Source organism: Salvelinus fontinalis, unplaced genomic scaffold (assembly GCF_029448725.1).
Source record: "Salvelinus fontinalis isolate EN_2023a unplaced genomic scaffold, ASM2944872v1 scaffold_0033, whole genome shotgun sequence".
Taxonomy (NCBI): domain Eukaryota; kingdom Metazoa; phylum Chordata; class Actinopteri; order Salmoniformes; family Salmonidae; genus Salvelinus; species Salvelinus fontinalis.
The window spans coordinates 104,836-127,858 of NW_026600242.1; the positions used below are offsets into that span (position 1 = coordinate 104,836).

General features: G+C 45.6%; 2 protein-coding genes across 4 annotated transcripts; one reads left to right on the top strand and one right to left on the bottom strand.

Moving 5' to 3' along the window:
• The first annotated feature begins 24 nt into the window (after positions 1–24).
• LOC129842336 (E3 ubiquitin-protein ligase RNF115-like) lies at positions 25–12,473 on the top strand. Of its 2 annotated transcripts, none has more exons than XM_055910851.1 (9): positions 25–133; positions 2,035–2,093; positions 2,246–2,300; positions 2,508–2,821; positions 2,974–3,042; positions 3,333–3,405; positions 3,788–3,881; positions 9,610–9,725; positions 9,815–12,473. In XM_055910851.1, the coding sequence occupies exons 1-9, from the start codon at positions 56–58 to the stop codon at positions 9,932–9,934; spliced, it is 978 nt and encodes a 325-aa protein (XP_055766826.1). In that variant the 5' UTR covers positions 25–55; the 3' UTR covers positions 9,935–12,473. The 2 variants fall into 2 exon arrangements, with proteins under 2 accessions (XP_055766826.1, XP_055766827.1); XM_055910852.1 differs by having other exon boundaries at positions 2,511–2,821.
• A 55-nt stretch (positions 12,474–12,528) lies between these two features.
• Positions 12,529–22,035, bottom strand: LOC129842335 (lysosomal acid glucosylceramidase-like). Of its 2 annotated transcripts, none has more exons than XM_055910849.1 (12): positions 21,891–22,035; positions 21,628–21,693; positions 21,175–21,365; positions 20,886–21,032; positions 20,593–20,726; positions 17,567–17,739; positions 16,111–16,200; positions 15,676–15,823; positions 15,224–15,448; positions 14,357–14,520; positions 13,357–13,473; positions 12,529–13,285 (listed from the first exon to the last, which is right to left on the bottom strand). In XM_055910849.1, the coding sequence occupies exons 1-12, from the start codon at positions 21,914–21,916 to the stop codon at positions 13,180–13,182; spliced, it is 1,587 nt and encodes a 528-aa protein (XP_055766824.1). In that variant the 5' UTR covers positions 21,917–22,035; the 3' UTR covers positions 12,529–13,179. The 2 variants fall into 2 exon arrangements, with proteins under 2 accessions (XP_055766824.1, XP_055766825.1); XM_055910850.1 differs by having other exon boundaries at positions 21,628–21,697.
• Positions 22,036–23,023: the final 988 nt, after the last annotated feature.

The following is a 23,023-nucleotide window of genomic DNA, read 5'->3' on the forward strand; positions in this document are numbered from 1 at the left end:
CCACCCTCTTTGGTATGCAGGAGGACCGACGTCACTGTTTGCTATTCTGGGGAAGATGGCGGAAGCTGCGGCGGTTCCCCCGCATCGGTTCTTCTGTCATTGTTGTAAGGGAGAAGTAAGCCCCAAGCTCCCGGTAAGTCAGTCGTTTCACCGTGTCCCGATCATGGCTGTTCAATGCAGGTCTTGTTCTTTTCCGTCGGTTGACAACCGAATCGGAGTCCAGCAAATAGCAGTAGTTGTTTAACTAGCTAGCTGCTAACTGTAGACGGCTAGCCAGTAGGGCCCTCGGCACTGGCTCTAGCTAGCAAACAAACAATGTTGATGTTTGTTGTTGCTCGCTTTAACAATAGGATGTGTCAACTAATTTCTTTAACAAGGACATTATAACGTAACTCGGCCAGTCTGGCTACTCCTTGTCCTACTAAAGCAAAGGGAATACGGGGGTTTCCTTGGCCTGGGACGCGTTCAGCAGGACACAACGGTTTGGCACGTTCAGATAGAAAATATTATGTAGAACAATACATCATGTAGGCTCTATTTACGCATTCTATCTGCAACGTTCGTGAACGTTTGGCAACTGAATGTGGCACAGTTAACTTTCACAATCAAACTGAAAGTAAAATGTAGAAAGACATTGCACAATATTTTGACTGCTTGACCCTAATTATTTAACTACATTAATCCGTATTGACTGCGTTCATTCTAGAAGAGACGTTATGACACTTAACGTTAACGTTTTGCATTTAGCTAGCTAGTCGTGTCTGTTTGTAATTGACTCGCAGTCTCTGGTAGTCAGTCAATGTGTCAGATAGTCACTCAGTCTGCTTGTCTAAACCAACGTTAGCTAGGATACATTTGTGTATGTTAGGCTGGTCAGTGAGAGGCAGGCTGGTAATCCCCTGTTTATTCCCTTCCTGCCATTGAAGCTAAATCTGGGAGGAGGCTGAAGTAGGCCTAGACACTGACACGGACCTAAGGCCAGTTTTGGGATTTCCCTCTTATTGGGAAATAGATCTGTGCCTATGGGTCCGATCCATCTAGCCCAGGGTTTCCCAAACTCGGTCCTGCCCCCCCCCCCCCCCCTCATCATCAACATGATTGGGCTTCAGAGTGATGCAGTGGTCTAAGGCACTGCATCTCAGTGCTAGAGGCGTCACCACAGACCCTGGTTTGATTCCAGGCTGTATTACAACCGGCCATGATTGGGAGTCCCATTGGGTCAGTGTAGTACGGGTTAGGGTTTGGCCGGGGTAGGCCGTCATTGTAAATAAGGATTTGTTAACTGACTTGCCTAGTTAAATAAAAGCTTTGATTATTTGAATCATCTGTGAAGCGCTAAGGCAAGAAACTAAACTTGTACTGGGGTTGGGCGTGAATTTGGTAAACCCTGATCTAGCCTACCCACAGACTAACTCTGCCTGCTGGTCTCACTGTGTCACACTGTCTCTCTGTGCTGCTGAGGCATGTTTCAGCCATGCCCACTCACTGACGGCATATAAGCAGTTCATCTGTCTCACCTCCCCAAGACATCCACTGAAAGAGAGAGGGTGCATGCCTCAAACATACATGGCAGAACCCTGTGCTTGTCCATCTAAAGCCTTATTTCAGGCATAGTATCTGTATGTTTTCACCAGATGACAATGGCTGAGGCATAGCCTAAGCCTACACACAATATTGCATACAGCAATACAGGTTTTGAACAATTTTGGAATGAGGTTCACTTCAAGTTCAAGTGTCCTTTTGTTTTGTGGAATAAAGAACATGTCTGTGTCATAGGCCTAATCCCATTGTGAGTGAACTCAACACTGGTGCCAGGGAAGAATACTTCTCGATGACAACTTCCACTTTACATGTTGTATGTTCCTGCTTAATGCTATGTTCAAACAGGCTATATCCTGACTCTGCCACAGATCTCTACTAGACATTTACTCATTCTAGAGACAGAAACCCCTGCATAGCTGCCTCACCAGAAAAGTATAGAACACAGTGTAACCCATGTACTCTCTGAGTGTGTGGTATTGTGTGTTTTTGCAGGAGTACATCTGTCCCAGGTGTGAGTCTGGCTTTATAGAGGAGGTAACAGAAGATTCCAGGTGAGAATATCTTGTTTATTATGTCTGTAGCTTTAATGAATCTACCAGATATAGGCTAGGCAGAGTGAATGGAAGGTGGTGGAGAATGACTGTGTATAGATGTTGGATGTTACTAATGCTGTGTTCTGCCTCCTGTGTGCTGTTTCCCTCAGTCTGCTAGAGGGTGGCGCTAATGGGACAGATGACACAGCCACACAGTTTGCAGAGGTATGATATGCACTGTGGCCTGGAGGGTACAGGGGTGGGGGGGGGATGCAAATGTCTACTGTGATCTCATCTGTACTAAATGTACCTTTGTGATCCCATCTTTCTTTCACATGCTTTCTCTATCTTTCTCTCCCTTCCACTGTCCCTCTCTCCATTCCCCCTCCTCCCACCCTCCCTGTTTTCACCCTCACCCCTCATTTCTCTCAGCAGCTGTGGCACCTGTTGTTTGTAGAGAGGCCTTTCACAGTGGATGGTGACAGTCCAGACTCAGAGCCCCGGGTCCCTGGTGGAGGGGTTGGGGTAGGAGCAGGGGGGTTAGGTCTGGGGGGGCTGGGAGGGCTAGGAGGCCTGGGAGGAGGTCCTATCGGAGGGTCAGTTCCTGCTGGGTTAGGAGGACCCCTGAGGGGTCCTCTGGGAGGGGGGGAACACTGGGGGCCCGGTCGCCCCCCTCGCCTGCACAGTCAGCGGAGATACCGCTCTAGAGGGAGCAGCAGACCTGACCGCTCGCCTGCCGTAGAGGGGTGAGACTCCTCTCCTTACGATGCCATGTTGATATTCATATGGCTGTTTTGATCAGTCAGGATTTGCAGGTTCTAAATGTAGTCTTTTTTTTAGTTTTCAATGTTCTGCTGATCTCATTCCTGACTGATGTGTGTGCCTTCTCTCTCTGTAGGATAGTACAACAGTTTCTGGCTGGTCTATTTGCCAACTCTGGAGTTCCTGGCCAACCTCCCCTCTCTTGGTAAGAACCTTCTTACTGCCATGTAAGCAGTGGTTATACATTATGTAAGTCCACAGTTTGACTTACACACTTTCTCTTGTGGATTCCTTACAAATAGTGAGGTGGATCAACATGAATATTTGAATGTCCCCTGACTTGTTATGGGTGTGCCTCAGCCAGCACCCCTGGGACCCTGTCATTTAAACCTAGACTAAATCACAACACATATTGTTGCTGTTCATGTGTGAAACAGGATATTTCCTGAATGTTTCATCTTTAACTGTAATTGACCTCCTCTCTCTGTGTGTTAGGACGGGGATGCTACACTCTAACCCAGGGGACTATGCTTGGGGACAGGGAGGACTGGACGCAGTCATCACACAGGTACGCACGCACAAACCCCATTCACATGATTTGGTATGTATGGCCACTAAGCAACTATTACTTCATACTACGTAGAATGCTATATGGATGTTGGTAGACCCAGAATGCTATATGGATGTTGGTAGACCCAGAATGCTATATGGATGTTGGTAGACCCAGAATGCTATATGGATGTTGGTAGACCCAGAATGCTAATGAAGGTTTAGCTGTTCTCTTGTTATTTTCTCTCTCTCTTTTCCAGGGTGTTTCTGATGGTTTTACTCTTTTGTTGTATCATGCTAGGTTAGCACACAGCTTACAGCACAAAGATGGATTGTAAAGCTGTTCTTATAGTTCCTGCAGCAACCATTGTGATGTATGTTCTCTGTCTACCTGTGTGTAGTTGTTAGGTCAGTTTGAGAACACGGGCCCTCCTCCTGCAGAGAAAGAGAAGATCTCCTCCATTCCTACAGTCAACGTGTCTCAGGATCAAGCAGGTCAGTCCTTTACCTCCTCTCCAGTCTCTCCATAGTGCCGTGGCCAATACACTACCAATCAAAAGTTTGGACACGCTTATTCATTCAAGGGTTTTTCTTTATTTTTACAATTTTATACATTGTAGAAAAATAGTGAAAACATCAAACTATAAAATAACACTTTTTGTTGTAAACAAAACAAAATATATTTTAAGTTTTAGATTCTAAGTAGCCACCCTTTGTCTTGCACACACAGCTTTGCACACTCTTGGCATTCTCTCAACCAGCTTTACCTGGAATGCTTTTCCAACAATCTTGAGTCCCCACATATGCTGAGCACTTGTTGGCTGATTTTCCTTCGCTCTGCGGTCCAACTCATCCCAAACCAGCTCAATTGGGTTGAGGTCGGGTGATTGTGCTCCCAAGTGGCGCAACGGTCTAAGGCACTGCATCTCAGTGCAAGAGGTGTTACACTACAGTCCCCGGTTCGAATCCAGGCTGAATCACATCTGGCTGTGATTGGGATTCCCATAGGGCGGTGCACAATTGGCCCTGCGTCGCCCGTCATTGTAAAATAAGAATTTGTTCTTAACTTCTCTGGGATAGGTGGGACGGTAGCATTCCACTTGGCCAAAATCCAGAAAAAATGTAGCGCGCCAAATTCTAATATATTACTATAAAAAGCAATCTTTCATGAAATCACACACGAAAGACACCAAATTGTTGTGAATCCAGCCAACATGTCTGATTTCAAAAATGATTTACAGGGAAAGCACACCAAACAATTATGTTAGCTCAGTACATAGCCACAGAAAAACACAGCCATTTTCCCAGCAAAAGATAGTAGTCACAAAAAACAGAAATAGAGATAAAAGTAATCACTAACCTTTGATGATCTTCATCAGATGACACTCATAGGACATCATGTTACGCAATACATTTATGTTTTGTTCGATAAAGTTCATATTTATATCCACAAACCTTGGTTTACATTGGCGCCATGTTCAGAAATGCCTCCAAAATATCCGGAGTAATTGCAGAGAGCCACGTCAAATAACAGAAATACTCATCATAAACTTTGATGAAAGATACATGTTTTACACAGAATTAAAGATACACTTGTTCTTAATGCAACTGCTGTCAGATTTTTAAAAAACTTTACGTAAAAAGCACACCATGCAATAATCTGAGACGGCGCTCAGATTTAACAACATTTCTCCGCCATGTTGGAGTCAACAGAAATACAAAATTACATCATAAATATTCCCTTACCTTTGATTATGTTCATCAGAATGCACTGCCAGGAATCCTAGTTCCACAATAAATCGTTGTTTTGTTCGATAATGTCCATTACTTATGTCCAATTAGCTACTTTTGCTAGCATGTGTAGTACACGTGTCCAAACGCTCGCGCAGATGCAGGCAAATGTCGGACGAAAACTTCAAAAAGTTATATTACAAGTTGAATAAACTTGTCAAACTTAGTAGAGAATCAATCTTCAGGATGTTGTTATCATTTATATCCAATAAGGTTCCAACCGGAGAATTCTTTTCAGTCTCTATAAGTAATGGAGCGCATGGCAATATCATGAGGAATGCGCGTGACCAAGAACTGGCAATGTGCCAGACCACTGACTCAAACACCTCCCATCCGGTCCCACATCACAGTATAGGCTTTGTTCAGCGTTCTACAGACTGTTGACATCTAGTGGAAGGCGTAGGAAGTGCAAACAGATCCATATATTACACCGAATAGAATAGGCGATGAGTTTAACAATGACCAGTCTCAGAATTCTCACTTCCTGTTTGGATTTTTTCTCAGGTTTTTGCCTGCCATATGAGTTCTGTTATACTCACAGACATCATTTAAACAGTTTTAGAAACTTCAGAGTGTTTTATATCCAATAGTAATAATAATATGCATATATTAGTATCTGGGACAGAGTAGAAGGCAGTTCACTATGGGCACGCAATTCATCCAAAAGTGAAAATGCTGCCCCCTATATCAAATAAGTTAACTGACTTGCCTAGTTAAATAAAAAATAATTGTGGAGGCCAGGTCATCTGATGCAGCCCTCCATCACTCCTTCTTGGTCAAATAGCCCTTACACAGCCTAGAGGTGTGTTGGGTCATTGTCCTGTTGAAAAACAAATGATAGTACCACTAAGCCCAAACCAGATGGGATGGTGTATCGCTGTAGAATGCTGTGGTAGCCACGCTGGTTAAGTGTGCCTTGAATTCTAAATAAATCACAGACAGTGTCACCAGCAGAGCACAATCACACCTCCATGCTTCACGGTGGGAACCACAAATGCTGAGATTATCCGTTCACCTACTCAGCGTCTCACAAAGACACGGCGGTTGGATACAAAAAATCTAATTTGTCCATTGCTCATGTTTCTTGGCCCAAGCAAGTCTCTTCTTCTTACTGTTGTCCTTTAGGAGTGTTTTCTTTTGCAGCAATTCGACCATGAAGGCCTGATTCACGCAGTCTCCTCTGAACAGTTGCTGTTGAGATGTGTCTGTTACTTGAACTCTGAAGCGTTTATTTGGGCTGCAATCTGAGGTGCAGTTAACTCTAATGAATTTATCCTCTGCAGCAGAGGTAACTCTGGGTCTTCCTTTCCTATCAAATGACATTTTATTGGTCACATACACATGGTTAGCAGATGTTATTATGAGTGTAGCGAAATGCTTGTGCTTCTAGTTCTGACAGTGCAGCAATATCTAACATGTAATCTAACAATTCCCCAACAACTACCTAATATACACACATCTAAGTAAAGGAATGGAATAAGAATATATACATATAAATATATGGATGAGCGATGACAGAGCGCCATAGGCAAGATGCAATAGATGGTATAAAATACAGTATATACATATGATATGAGTGAGGTAAGATATGTAAACATTATTAAAGTGGCATTATGGCGGTCCTCATGAGAGCCAGTTTCATCACAGCGCTTGATGTTTTTTGCGACTGCACTTGAAGAAACTTTCAAAGTTCTTGAAATGTTCCGGATTGACTGAACTTCATGTCTTAAAGTAATGATGGACTGTCGTTTCTCTAGGGCTATAGGGCTATCTTCTGTATACCACCCCTACCTTGTCACAACACAACTGATTTGTCTCAAAGCATTAAGAAGGAAATAAATTCCACACATTAACTTTTTAAAAAGGCATACCTGTTAATTTAAATGCATTCCAGGTGACTACCTAATGAAGCTGGTTAAGAGTGTGCAAAGCTGTCATCAAGACAAAGGGTGGCTACTTTGAAGAATCTCATATAAAATATATTTTGATTTGTTTAACACTTTTTTGGTTACTACATGATTCCATATGTGTTATTTCATAGTTTTGATGTCTTTACTATTATTCTACAATGTAGACAATTGTAAAGATAAAGGAAAAACCCTTGAATGAGTAGATGTGTCTATACTTTTGACTGGTACTGTAAATAAACTATAGCTGTGCTGCTGACAGCTGACTCATTGGGGTAAAGGAGGACTCCTCTCTCTCTCTCGCTGCTGTCTCCTGTCCTCGTCTTTCTCACACATACACACATCTGTCCGCTGTTTCACTCTCTCTCTTCCTCTCTGTCTCTCTTCCTCTCTCTCGGTCTCACTCTGTCTCTCTCTTTTGGTCTGTCTCTCTCTGTCCCCCCTGGCCCAGGGCCCACATAGCTGTTGTCTCACTCTCCCTCTCTGTCTGTCTCTCTCTCTGTCCCCCTGTCTCAGGGCCCACATAGCTGTTGTCTCTCTGTCCCCCCTGGCTCAGGGCCCACATAGCTGTTGTCTCTCTGTCCCCTCTGGCTCAGGGCCCACATATCTGTTGTCTCTCTGTCCCCCCTGGCTCAGGGCCCACATAGCTGTTGTCTCTCTGTCCCCCCTGGCTCAGGGCCCACATAGCTGTTGTCTCTTTGTCCCCCCTGGCTCAGGGCCCACATAGCTGTTGTCTCTCTGTCCCCCCTGGCTCAGGGCCCACATAGCTGTTGTCTCTCTGTCCCCCCTGGCTCAGGGCCCACATAGCTGTTGTCTCTCTGTCCCCCCTGGCTCAGGGCCCACATAGCTGTTGTCTCTCTGTCCCCTCTGGCTCAGGGCCCACATAGCTGTTGTCTCTCTGTCCCCCCTGGCTCAGGGCCCACATAGCTGTTGTCTTTCTGTCCCCTCTGGCTCAGGGCCCACATAGTTGTTGTCTCTCTGTCCCCTCTGGCTCAGGGCCCACATAGCTGTTGTCTCTCTGTCCCCTCTGGCTCAGGGCCCACATAGCTGTTGTCTCTCTGTCCCCTCTGGCTCAGGGCCCACATAGCTGTTGTCTCTCTGTCCCCTCTGGCTCAGGGCCCACATAGTTGTTGTCTGTCTCTCTCTCTGTCCCCCTGGCTCAGGGCCCACATAGCTGTTGTCTCTGTCCCCTCTGGCTCAGGGCCCACATAGCTGTTGTCTCTGTCCCCCCTGGCTCAGGGCCCACATAGCTGTTGTCTCTCTGTCCCCCCTGGCTCAGGGCCCACATAGCTGTTGTCTCTCTGTCCCCCCTGGCTCAGGGCCCACATAGCTGTTGTCTCTCTGTCCCCCCTGGCTCAGGGCCCACATAGCTGTTGTCTCTCTGTCCCCCCTGGCTCAGGGCCCACATAGCTGTTGTCTCTCTGTCCCCCCTGGCTCAGGGCCCACATAGCTGTTGTCTCTCTGTCCCCCCTGGCTCAGGGCCCACATAGCTGTTGTCTCTCTGTCCCCCCTGGCTCAGGGCCCACATAGCTGTTGTCTCTCTGTCCCCCCTGGCTCAGGGCCCACATAGCTGTTGTCTCTCTGTCCCCCCTGGCTCAGGGCCCACATAGCTGTTGTCTCTCTGTCCCCCTTGGCTCAGGGCCCACATAGCTGTTGTCTCTCTGTCCCCCCTGGCCCAGGGCCCACATAGCTGTTGTCTCTCTGTCCCCCCTGGCCCAGGGCCCACATAGCTGTTGTCTCTGTTGTCTCTCTGTCCCCCCTGGCCCAGGGCCCACATGGCTGTTGTCTCTCTGTCCCCCCTGGCTCAGGGCCCACATAGCTGTTGTCTCACTCTCCCTCTCTGTCTGTCTCTCTCTCTGTCCCCCCTGGCTCAGGGCCCACATAGCTGTTGTCTCTCTGTCCCCCCTGGCCCAGGGCCCACATAGCTGTTGTCTCTGTCTCTCTCTGTCCCCCCTGGCTCAGGGCCCACATAGCTGTTGTCTCTCTGTCCCCCCTGGCTCAGGGCCCACATAGCTGTTGTCTCTCTGTCCCCCCTGGCTCAGGGCCCACATAGCTGTTGTCTCTCTGTCCCCCCTGGCTCAGGGCCCACATAGCTGTTGTCTCTCTGTCCCCCCTGGCTCAGGGCCCACATAGCTGTTGTCTCTCTGTCCCCCCTGGCTCAGGGCCCACATAGCTGTTGTCTCTGTGTCTCTTGTCATTAAGAGTGCTACTTATTCCTCTGAAATCATCTCAACCAGCCACTCAGTAATTTGGCATCAGATGTTAGGCTTCAGTTATTTTAATGTCTGGTAGGCCGTCATTGTAAATAAGAATTTGTCAACTGACTTGCCTGGTTAAATAAAGGTTCAATACAAACATCTAATGTAACCCCTGCTTCATCATCCCTTCAGTCTTCCCATCTCTCCCCCGTTCTCTGTATACTGTAATATGTAGTATTTTACCTGCATGTAAGATACTTCTGTATGATCATTTATAGCAGGAATGTAATACTAGATAATAAAAAAGGTGTGTGTGTGTGTCTCCAGACTGCAGTATGGAGTGTCCGGTGTGCAAGGAGGACTTTGCAGTGGGAGAGCCCGTCAGACAGCTACCCTGCAACCACTTCTTCCACTCAGACTGTATAGTACCCTGGCTGGAAATGGTGAGGAGGAGGAGGGTGGGGTAATATTTAGTAGGAGGAATGTTTTGAAGACGTTTGTAACTGATTTTCTCCTCTCTCTCTTTCTGCAGCACGATACGTGTCCTGTGTGTAGGAAGGGGTTGAATGGAGAAGACAGCAACACCCAGAACCCCCCAGAATCCCCCTCTCTAAACACGGACCCCCGCACACAGGAGAGATGGTCCTTCTGAAATACACCTCCCCCTCATCGCCTTATCGCACCTCTCCTCTGACCTCCTTTTAATCTCTCCATCTCATCTGTCCTTCATTCCACTTTTTTGACCCTCATCCCCCTCTTCTCTACGAATTACTGCACACAGGAGATAAGGACTTTCTGAAGGATATACCTCCTTCATCTCTGCCTCATTCCTCCGTGTCATCCCTTCATCTCTGCTTCATTCCTCCGTGGCATCCCTTCATCTCTGCCTCATTCCTCCGTGTCATCCCTTCATCTCTGCCTCATTCCTCCGTGTCATCCCTTCATCTCTGCCTCATTCCTCCGTGTCATCCCTTCATCTCTGCTTCATTCCTCCGTGGCATCCCTTCATCTCTGCCTCATTCCTCCGTGGCATCCCTTCATCTCTGCCTCATTCCTCCGTGTCATCCCATCATCTCTGCCTCATTCCTCCGTGTCATCCCTTCATCTCTGCCTCATTCCTCCGTGTCATCCCTTCATCTCTGCCTCATTCCTCCGTGTCATCCCTTCATCTCTGCCTCATTCCTCCGTGTCATCCCTTCATCTCTGCCTCATTCCTCCGTGTCATCCCTTCATCTCTGCCTCATTCCTCCGTGTCATCCCTTCATCTCTGCCTCATTCCTCCGTGTCATCCCATCATCTCTGCCTCATTCCTCCGTGTCATCCCTTCATCTCTGCCTCATTCCTCCGTGTCATCCCTTCATCTCTGCCTCATTCCTCCGTGTCATCCCTTCATCTCTGCCTCATTCCTCCGTGTCATCCCTTCATCTCTGCCTCATTCCTCCGTGTCATCCCTTCATCTCTGCTTCATTCCTCCATGGCATCCCTTCATCTCTGCCTCATTCCTCCGTGTCATCCCTTCATCTCTGCCTCATTCCTCCGTGTCATCCCTTCATCTCTGCCTCATTCCTCCGTGTCATCCCTTCATCTCTGCTTCATTCCTCCGTGGCATCCCTTCATCTCTGCCTCATTCCTCCGTGTCATCCCTTCATCTCTGCCTCATTCCTCCGTGTCATCCCATCATCTCTGCCTCATTCCTCCGTGTCATCCCTTCATCTCTGCCTCATTCCTCCGTGTCATCCCTTCATCTCTGCCTCATTCCTCCGTGTCATCCCTTCATCTCTGCCTCATTCCTCCGTGTCATCCCTTCATCTCTGCCTCATTCCTCCGTGTCATCCCTTCATCTCTGCCTCATTCCTCCGTGTCATCCCTTCATCTCTGCCTCATTCCTCCGTGTCATCCCATCATCTCTGCCTCATTCCTCCGTGTCATCCCTTCATCTCTGCCTCATTCCTCCGTGTCATCCCTTCATCTCTGCCTCATTCCTCCGTGTCATCCCTTCATCTCTGCCTCATTCCTCCGTGTCATCCCTTCATCTCTGCCTCATTCCTCCGTGTCATCCCTTCATCTCACTCCTCCTTTCTGAATCATCTTCATCTACAGTCATAGGATGGTCATCTCAGTATGGTTGTTCCTGTCTCAATGCCCCTGGAACCATGTTCACACACACACATCTTGATTCGGTAGACCCCCACACACACAGAGTACACACACATCATGATTCGGTAGACCCCCACACACACACACACACACACACACATCATGATTCGGTAGACCCCCACACACACAGAGTACACACACATCATGATTCGGTAGACCCCCACACACACACACACAGAGTACACACACATCATGATTCGGTAGACCCCCACACACACACACACACACACAGAGTACACACACATCATGATTCGGTAGACCCCCCCACACACACACACATCATGATTCGGTAGACCCCCACACACACACACACACACACAGAGTACACACACATCATGATTCGGTAGACCCCCACACACACACACACACAGAGTACACACACATCATGATTCGGTAGACCCCCACACACACGTCATGATCCATTAGCTGTCCTCTGCCTCATCATGACCAAGCACTTGCCTTTACCTCGCTTCAAACATCAACCCCATCTCGTTTTTTCTACTCTTTTCTCCATATTACTCTTTTTCCATCCTTCTGAAAAGCACTGCTGTAAAACAATGTCTCTCCCTACCTCTCTACTCCTGGGATGCTTCTCAATAGTCTAGAGTGGCTTCCTCTCCTCATCATCTGCACTGAACATGGTGGATGCACACCAGGAATTTGGTTTTGCCTTTCTAGCTCTGTCACATCAGTGCAGAAAGGAGACGAGGGGACTTCATTTTGACTACTGAGACGGGCCCCTCTACAATCTACTGTCATTCTGGTGTATATATTACAAACAGATTGCATCGCTCTGTCATTTTACTCCTCTGTTGATGACTTTTGTCTTTTCTTTCACATTTCTATCACTCTATTTTTTTAATGTAAATACTTTTAGTCCAACATCTTCTGGTTTGAGAAGAGAACAACAAAGCATATTGAGAATGGAGACAAATGTGAATCCCTGGGTATTAGTCTGTGTATATTATTATATATATGATAACATGTATGATGTATTAATAATTCCAAAAAATATTAAAAACCAGTAACATTGATTTTTATCGGGTCTGTCTGTCCATTAAAAGTCCCGATACTTGTGTGAAGACGTAATAGAGACAAATCATTTATTGAAAAGGCAAATGGTTTAAACTGCATTAATACATTCTGTACATTATTACTTTACATGATCTTTTTTATAAACCATGTTCACACCGTTATTAACCAGATTTCAGTTTAGAAACGGTTGTTAGCAGACCGGTGTAATGGTCAGACCTTCTCAAGCAGCAGCAGTGTCTGATCATAGTAGTGTACCTGGCCCTGGTTTGATCACATGCTATATTCACACATTCCAGAGCTTTTCCAAGCGTGATGAAGATCAGTGCAGATAGTCACAGCATACATAGAAACAGACAACATATTTGGCTGTATTGGCTAAACCACACACACATTTCAAGCTCTGATCAAAGAAATGGCAGAGCCCACGATGCTGCAGGGTTATCAGGTATGCTGTGAACAGTCAGGCTGTTATGAGGCAGCACATTGGGCTGTGGATGGTGGTGGGAGTTGAGTGTGGTGGTGGAAATGTAGCAGACCTGGTAGTGAGGGATAATGGTGATGACAAATGTTTGGTCGTTTTTTGGAAGTGTAGCACAGGGGTAATGCCGACTGAGACAATGCTTTGGCCCTGGCAGTAAAGGTGTGTGATGTGTGCGGTCAGAGTGTGTGTTTGTCTGTATATGTGTGTGTTCCATTCCAGTGTGATCAGCGTGTGTTCCAAGCGAGTGTGAGCAGGGAGTGGGCTGGAGCACTGGAGGAGATGAAACCCACAGCAGGATCATACACCTCAAACTGGACCTCTGACGACGACCTGCAACACACACACAGTCTCACATCAAGGTAACACACATATCAAGTGTTAACACACACACTTTCACCCACCTGTTGAGGATGGTAAGCACCACTGACCCGTCTGGCCTGACGAAGGCAGAGCTTTCCAGTTTTGTTTCCTGACTGAAGGACACACCCACTCTCTGAGACCCCTCCCACAGGAACTTACTGTGTAGCAGAGTTAATTTACTTGTGTTATATGTACATAAACACATACAGATCAGTGATCACCAAGTAAGTTAGGAAAGAAAGGTTCATATTATAAAGTATTGGTACAGGGTGTCAGACCTGCCCAGGTGGGACAGTACAGTACCTGAAGTGGGCCATGCTATAGAAGGTGGACAGTACAGTACCTGAAGTGGGCCATGCTATAGAAGGTGGGACAGTACCTGAAGTGGGCCATGCTATAGAAGGTGGGACAGTACAGTACCGGAAGTGGGCCATGCTATAGAAGGTGGGACAGTACAGTACCGGAAGTGGGCCATGCTATAGAAGGTGGGACAGTACAGTACCGGAAGTGGGCCATGCTATAGAAGGTGGGACAGTACAGTATCTGAAGTGGGCCATGCTATAGAAGGTGGGACAGTACAGTATCTGAAGTGGGCCATGCTATAGAAGGTGGGACAGTACAGTACCTGAAGTGGGCCATGCTATAGAAGGTAGTACAGTACCTGAAGTGGGCCATGCTATAGAAGGTAGTACAGTACCTGAAGTGGGCCATGCTATAGAAGGTAGTACAGTACCTGAAGTGGGCCATGCTATAGAAGGCAGTACAGTACCTGAAGTGGGCCATGCTATAGAAGGCAGTACAGTACCTGAAGTGGGCCATGCTATAGAAGGTGGGACAGTACAGTACCTGAAGTGGGCCATGCTATAGAAGGTGGGACAGTACAGTACCTGAAGTGGGCCATGCTATAGAAAGTGGGACAGTACCTGAAGTGGGCCATGCTATAGAAGGTGGGACAGTACAGTACCTGAAGTGGGCCATGCTATAGAAGGTGGGACAGTACAGTACCTGAAGTGGGCCATGCTATAGAAGGTGGGACAGTACCTGAAGTGGGCCATGCTATAGAAGGTGGGCTGTTTGTAGAAGATGTCTCGGCTGTGGTCCACGATGATGGGGCTGTCCACGAAGTTCTTCACCCAGTTGGGCCCTCCTCCTTGGTCCAGAGCCAGGTTCCAGTCTGTCCAGCCCACCACATAGTGGTTCAGGTCCTACAGCAGACAAGAGAGGAGAGGAAGAGAGGGAAAGTAGAGAGAGGAAGAAAGTGACTCATTCACTGTCTAGTTTGTGTTGTTGTGTTACCTGGCATTGCATCAGCATAAACAATCCTGTGATTTTTAGGAGAGTGACTGTTCCGATGCTAAATGAATGGAGAGGGAACAGGTAAGAGAGTCCTGTTTCAGTCCTGCAGAGTATTCAGAGAGAGAAAGGAGGGGTGAAAAACAAGAGGGAGGAAGAGCGGGAGGCATGGATAAACTGAGAGCACCATTGTAGCTTGTTCCCTAGGGCAACATAACAGAGCAGCAGTTTGAGCTGTAGAGTTCAGTACAGTATGAATGTATTTAACTCGCGCTGCAGGACATGACACAGAACTGACTTCATGAGGGACGAACAAAGAACAAGGAGACAAAAACAGACAGAGCTCACAGACACACCTTTAATTCATCAGTTGGCCCCTGTAACATTTCACAATCAGCACCTAAGCTACTAACTAGATCATACACAGGAATCTGACAAAACATTGAGGTCACACTCAACTTCTTTTTGTCTGATGTCATGCTGACCTGTTCAATTACCTGCTACAGTAACACTTTCACATGTACACCTGTACGATGTCATTCTCACCCGTTAGCCATACGACTAAGAAAGAGTACGCATTGACGATCCTCATTCTAGGTCATACGGCTATCTTACCTGTATGATGCTGTGTGCGTACTGCTCAGCTCTCTCCCAGCTACCCAGCCGTACTCCTCTGTCTGTGGGGCTCCAGCCAGCGCAGGCCTCTGTTCCAAACAGATAGTATTCTGGGTACAGGTGGTGGGTAGTGCCCAGGGAGAGCTCTGCCGGCACCAGAGTGTCCAGGTACCAGTGGACTCCAACACCGTGGATATACCTGCCAGCACGCACATCACTGAGGACCTGGGAGGAGGAGGAGCATACTTCAATATTGTCCAAATGTACACTTTCAACATTTCACTATTTCTTTATGGACTTCTCCCCTTTTCCCATGCATCCTTCTTTTGTTGACTCTCTCTACTCTCTGTCCTTGACCCTACATTACCCCATCCCTTCATCTCTCATTCCTTTCCTCCCTCTCTCAAAGCCTACCCCTGTTCTTTCCTTCTTTCAGAGTCCCTCTCTCTCACCACTTTAGCCCAGTGTGGCAGTAGCAGTCTGTTGTCGTCCAGGATGAGGAGGTGTGTGTGGGGGTGTGTGGAGGTGTGCAGGGCGGGGCCAAGATCCAGGCCCACCCAATCCCTCTGCTCCTCTGCTGTGAAGCCCAGAGCCTGGAAACTGGAGCAGAGAAAACAGATTACTGTTATAATATATGCCATTTAGCAGACGCTTTTATCCAAAGCATGCATAGATTTTACGTATTTTGGTGGTTCCGGGAATCGCACCCACTACCCTGGCGTTACAAGCTCCATACACTACCAACTAAGCTAAAAGAACCTGTAACATGTACTTCCTCTATAACTAACTTCATTACCAGAATGCAATTACTAACTAAATAACACTTTTTCCTGTTGTCAATTATGTACCTGCCTTAGATACACATGTAATATAAAGTGAGATGTGACCTGTAGTTGGTCATCTGTCCAGCAGAGGGCTCGTTGCCTGTGGTCACGGCCCAGAATGATAGGTTGTATTTGGCATACTCCTCGAGGAACCTGAGGGAGTAGAATGAATACTCAGAGAGAGGGGGTCTTTGTGTGTATACTGTATGATACCTGACATAGTATTTAGTCCAGGTCTTTGTGTGTATACTGTATGATACCTGACAGTATTTAGCCCAGGTCTTTGTGTGTATACTGTATGATACCTGACAGTATTTAGCCCAGGTCTTTGTGTGTATACTGTATGATACCTGACAGTATTTAGCCCAGGTCTTTGTGTGTATACTGTATGATACCTGACAGTATTTAGCCCAGGTCTTTGTGTGTATACTGTATGATACCTGACATAGTATTTAGTCCAGGTCTTTGTGTGTATACTGTATGATAACTGACATAGTATTTAGCCCAGGTCTTTGTGTGTATACTGTATGATACCTGACATAGTATTTAGCCCAGGTCTTTGTGTGTATACTGTATGATAACTGACATAGTATTTAGTTCAGGTCTTTGTGTGTATACTGTATGATACCTGACATAGTATTTAGTCCAGGTCTTTGTGTGTATACTGTATGATAACTGACATAGTATTTAGTTCAGGTCTTTGTGTGTATACTGTATGATAACTGACATAGTATTTAGTCCAGGTCTTTGTGTGTATACTGTATGATAACTGACATAGTATTTAGCCCAGGTCTTTGTGTGTATACTGTATGATAACTGACATAGTATTTAGTTCAGGTCTTTGTGTGTATACTGTATGATAACTGACATAGTATTTAGTCCAGGTCTTTGTGTGTATACTGTATGATACCTGACAGTATTTAGTCCAGGTCTTTGTGTGTATACTGTATGATACCTGACATAGTATTTAGTCCAGGTCTTTGTGTGTATACTGTATGATAACTGACATAGTATTTAGTCCAGGTCTTTGTGTGTATACTGTATGATAACTGACATAGTATTTAGTTCAAGTCTTTGTGTGTATACTGTATGATACCTGACATAGTATTTAGTCCAGGTTTAGATGTGTCTACTGTATGCTACCTGATTTAGTATTTGGTCCAGGTTTAGATGTGTATACTGTATGATAACTGACATAGTATTTAGTTCAAGTCTTTGTGTGTATACTGTATGATACCTGACATAGTATTTAGTCCAGGTTTAGATGTGTCTACTGTATGATACCTGACATAGTATTTAGTCCAGGTTTAGATGTGTCTACTGTATGATACCTGACATAGTATTTAGTCCAGGTTTAGATGTGTATACGGTAGGCTCCCTGACATAGTATTTAGTCCAGGTTTAGATGTGTCTACTGTATGATACCTGACATAGTATTTAGTTCAGGTTTAGGTGTGTATACTGTAGGCTACCTGACATAGTATTTAGTCCAGGTTTAGATGTGTATGCTGTATGATACCTGACATAGTATTTAGCCCAGGTCTTGTGCTCCTTGCCCCCAGGCTGGCCCTTCAAAGAGCCCTTGCCAGTGAGAGCACCGTTGGTCTTCAACCATGCGGGGGCGCTCCAGGCACTGGCCAGCAGAGACAGGGGGCGGGGCGACAGGGCCTGGGCTCGCTGCAGCAGGGGGATCTGGGATTGGACCAACAACAGGAAGTGGTGTTGTGAGTACATACATCCCTATTCCTCCATGACTGCATGGCCATGCACGACTCCAACTCCATCAAGTTTGCTGACGACAGTGGTAGGCCTGTTACCCGGCTACCGTCTGACATTCGAAGACATTACAGGTGCATCAAAGCCAAGACAGAGACAAAAAAACTGCTTCAATTACCAGGCCATCAGACTGTTGAACAGCCATCACTAGCTGTCTACAAGGTGATGCACACTCACTGACACCGCATACTGTCCTATGTTATAGAGACATTGAACCACTAGTCACTTCCTGTTTCACACTGTGTATTTAAATACTGTATCCCCGACATAGATTAATTACTCTGCAGCATTGAAGGTCCCCAAGAACACAGTGGCCTCCATCATTCTTAAATGAAAGACGTTTGGAATAGAGTTCGACCGATTAATCGGAATGGCCGATTAATTAGGGACGATTTCAAGTTTTCATAACAATCGGAAATCTGTATTTTTGGATGCCGATTTTGCTATTTTATAAAAAAATATATATGATTACACCTTTATTTAACTAGGCAAGTCAGTTAAGAACACATTCTTATTTTCAATGACGGCCTAGGAACGGTGGGTTAACTGCCTTGTTCAGGGGCAGAACGACAGATCTTTACCTTGTCAGCTCGGGGATTCAATCTTGCAAACTTACGGTTAACTAGTCCAACGCTCTAACCACCTTCCTCACGAGGAGCCCGCCTGTTACGCGAATGCAGTAAGAAGCCAAGGTAAGTTGCTAGCTAGCATTAAACTTATCTTATAAAAAACAATCAATCAATCATAATCACTAGTTATAACTACACATGGTTGAGGATATTACTAGTTTATCTAGCGTGTTCTGCGTTGCATATAATCGATGCGGTGCGCATTCGCGAAAAAGGACTGTCGTTGCTCCAACATGTACCTAACCATAAACATCAATGGCTTTCTTAAAATCAATACACAGAAGTATATATTTTTAAACCTGCATATTTAGCTGAAAGAAATCCAGGTTAGCAGGCAATATTAAGCAGGTGAAATTGTGTCACTTCTCTTGCGTTCATTGCACGCAGAGTCAGGGTATATGCAACAGTTTGGGCCGCCTGGCTCGTTGCGAACTAATTTGCCAGAATTTTACGTAATTATGACATAACATTGAAGGTTGTGCAATGTAACAGGAATATTTAGACTTATGGATGCCACCCGTTAGATAAAATACGGAACGGTTCCGTATTTCACTGAAAGAATAAACGTTTTGTTTTTCGAAATTATAGTTTCCGGATTCGACCATATTAATGACCTAAGGCTCGTATTTCTGTGTGTTATTATGTTATAATTAAGTCTATGATTTGATAGAGCAGTCTGACTGAGCGATGGTAGGCTCGTAAGCATTCATTCAAACAGCACTTTCGTGCGTTTTGCCAGCAGCTCTTCGCAATGGTTTAAGCATTGCGCTGTTTATGACTTCAAGCCTATCAACTCCCGAGATTAGGCTGGTGTAACCGATGTGAAATGGCTAGCTAGTTAGCGGGGTGAGCGCTAATAGCGTTTCCAACGTCACTCGCTCTGAGAATTGGAGTAGTTGTTCCCCTTGCTCTGCATGGGTAACGCTTCTTCAAGGGTGGCTCTTATCGATGTGTTCCTGGTTCGAGCCCAGGTAGCGGCGAGGAGAGGGATGGAAGCTACACTGGCAATACTAAAGAACCTATAAGAACATCCAATAGTCAAAGGTATATTAAATACAAATTGTATAGAGAGAAATAGTCCTATAATTCCTATAATAACTACAACCTAAAACTTCTTACCTGGGAATATTGAAGACTCATGTTAAAAGGAACCACCAGCTTTCATATGTTCTCATGTTCTGAGCAAGGAACTTAAACGTTAGCTTTCTTACATGGCACATATTGCACTTTTACTTTCTTCTCCAACACTTTGTTTTTGCATTATTTAAACCAAATTGAACATGTTTCATTATTTATTTGAGGCTAAATTGATTTTATTGATGTATTATATTAAGTTAAAATAAGTGTTCATTCAGTATTGTTGTAATTGTCATTATTACAAATAAATAAATAAAAATCGGCCGATTAATCGGTATCGACTTTTTTTGGTCCTCCAATAATCGGTATCGGTGTTGAAAAATCATAATCGGTCGACCTCTAGTTTGGAACCACCAAGACTCTTCCTAGAGCTGGCTGCCTGGCCAAACTCAACTTCACAATAACAGCACTTACAGTTGACCGGAACAGCTCTAGCAGGGCAGAAATGTGACAAGCTGACTTGTTGGAAAGGTGGCATCCTATGATGGTGCCACGTTAAAAGTTACTGAGCTCTTCAGTGTGGGCCATTCTACTGACAATGTTTGTCTATGGAAATTGCATAGCTGTGTGCTCGATTTTATACACCTGTCAGCAATGGGTGTGGCTGAAATAGCCAAATCCACTAATTTGAAGTGGTGTCCACATACTTCTGGCCATGTAGTGTACCACAGCTGTAAATACCATTCTTAGTTTAGCTTGTGGAAATCCCCTCGGTGTACAGTACATACTGTATGGATTTCATTTTGATACTGCTACAGTGCTATTTAGGTTGTTCATTGGATTCAGATGTTCTTGATTTCTTGCCTTTTTTATTTTAATTGTTTGACATCTGACTGCAGTTTTTGTAGCTAGTAACATAAGCATTTCGCTGCACAGCTATAACACCTGCTAAACTGTTTACGCGACCATTAAACTTTAATTTGATACGTTTACGATCTAACAAGTCAAAGGAGAGAAAGAGCTGAAAAAAGAGAGCGAGAAACAGAGCGACTATCTAAGCCACCTTCATGTTAGTGTCCTCTGGTGCTAAGGTAAAGTTGTCCAGGTTGTAGTCTCCAGGTGAGTCGGCATAGGTGTACAGATGGGTTGAGAAGTCACAGCTGGCAATGGGCACCCGCACCACACTGTACCCAATACCTGGGACACAAAGCAACAGCAGTATACACACTTAACTCAGCCTTTATCTGACCAGGTTTGTCCCATTGACATAAAAGGTCTTACTCAAGTGAAATAGACAGGACTATTCTAGTAATTATGATTATAGCTATGGCCCTTACTGACACCCTGACCTCTCACCCTGAGCAGAGAAGTACTGTCGTAGTAGCTGTTCCTGTGTTCTGGGGGACAGAGACAGGATGTTGATGGCAGCTGAGTCTGTCATGGCTCCTCCAAACCCTCTGATCCTCTGGTACTTCTGGTAGGGAACCACAGTCAGCCTGAGAACTGGGAGAGATGGAGGGAGGGGGAGAGAGGGGGGTGGTCAGTACAGGTCCTGAAGGGTAACAGTGTGTGCAGGCTTTTGTCTTTTTTGTTTCCCACCCTTGGGCTAGTGGGGGCTGTTGTTTTCAGCCCAGGCTATTCTCACCTGCTCCAATGCTGTTCTTCTGTCCCTGTCCCTGTCCTCTCTGCAGCCTGCTGCCAGCCTTACTGCTGGTGAAGGACAGGAACTGACCCAAGACAGGTAGTGTGTCCGACCCAATACTGTCACAGTGGGTGGAGTTACACTCACACACCACCGAGCCATGGCCAAAGTTACGGGCCACACACTCATCACTGCCTGGGGAGGAAAAACTCACAGGGTTATTGAGGGTCGTTCATAAGGGGAAGGGAAGCTATGGGTCTTTGGTCATCAGCATCAATAAATGACATGACTGACAGTGGTAAACATGCTGATTTAAACAATGCAGTTCAGAAACGTGTCATAAAGCTTTATCTATGTGTTATGTGTTATGTAGTTATAAACATGGCCATGGCTAGTTCTACATTTAATTCGACTAGTTAGTTCCCATGTGAAAGTGGCCATACATAACATACTGTCCCTCTGGATCGTGTGGCTACTCCAATGAACAAAGCGAGAGGGATGAGTGCTGTTGACAATGGCATTCTATCTGTAGAGAGAACAGAGAATAACAACAGCATGCTGACAGGTGCTGTAGCCTACTATCCCCTGGTCATGACTCTGTTCCATTACATTATACATACGGAGTAACGTTAGGCTCCTTTAGTCCATTAGCTAGTGTCATTTTAATCCGCAACTGTCACAATCACTGTCACCAGTGCGCATCAGAGGTTCGTTCTTACCTAGTTTTTATCAGGATATTTGACATGTCATAAAGTGCACGTCAAGTATTGAGTCGCATGTCCAACTGATCGATTTTCTCTGCTATATCCGGATTGTACAAAATTGTATGGACATCGATAGTCATATGACAAGCGCACTGTGGTACGTCACTTCGATGTAAATTGTAGTTTACCGCTAGAGGTCGCCAGTGACAAATACAAGGTTGGGAACATTGCCCACCATAGTAGTGTAACGAATGTGTAACGAGCTTGCAAAGCCACTGAAACTCACGTAGCTAGTTAACTAGCATAAACAGTTCGGTACGATCATTTTCCATGAAATAATCAAGTTGTGGTTTATTTGGATGAATATAGTGCCCACCAACAGCCCCCAACCCGTACCCAACGCACACAGGCGCTACTCAAACTGACTGGCCCAGCGTGCCCTTGTCAGCATCATCAACATACAGAAACTCATTTGCATAACACTGTGGGTTAGTTATGAAAATCTTTGTCAATGCTTTCTGAATGTATATGGTTACCAGTGTTAAAACCCTCTAGCCAAGCGGGCTTCCTAACCGTTAATATATAGTTCAGTGCTCCTAACAGGTCTTTGGGGGCCACCCCCTGACCTGCTGCAATTAACTCAGGTGCTTGACACTTTATCTTGTAGGTGCACAGGGCATCTCAGTGTTTACGTTCGTTTGTGTTGTATATGTCTCTGTGTCTTTGACTAGCTTTCAGTCCTGACAGTGTCCAGTTCCCTTTCAGCTGACACATTAACATCTCTTGGAGCCCACAGTTTACCATTTTCCTCCACCCTTCTCCTGAAGGGTAACCTATCCAACACTGGTTTATTTTTCTCAGATCACCCAGTTTCCACCCCGTTTCCTGTTGTGCTCTGAAACAACCCCAGAGTAAGGTTTGAGTATAAGTAAGGTTATAGTGTACGATGGAATAATAAGGCCCATTCCACTGTACTACAGTACTTCATACAGCACATCTGGCCGTTGTTTTTGCAATTTAAAAGTAAGCTGACAACCTCTTCACTAAGCCACACATATTCATTATTCTCATACCTGGGGGTGTCATCTTTAGATCAAACACTGTGGCCCTTCAGAATCTCTCTCTCTCTAATCATGTCGACTATCTCC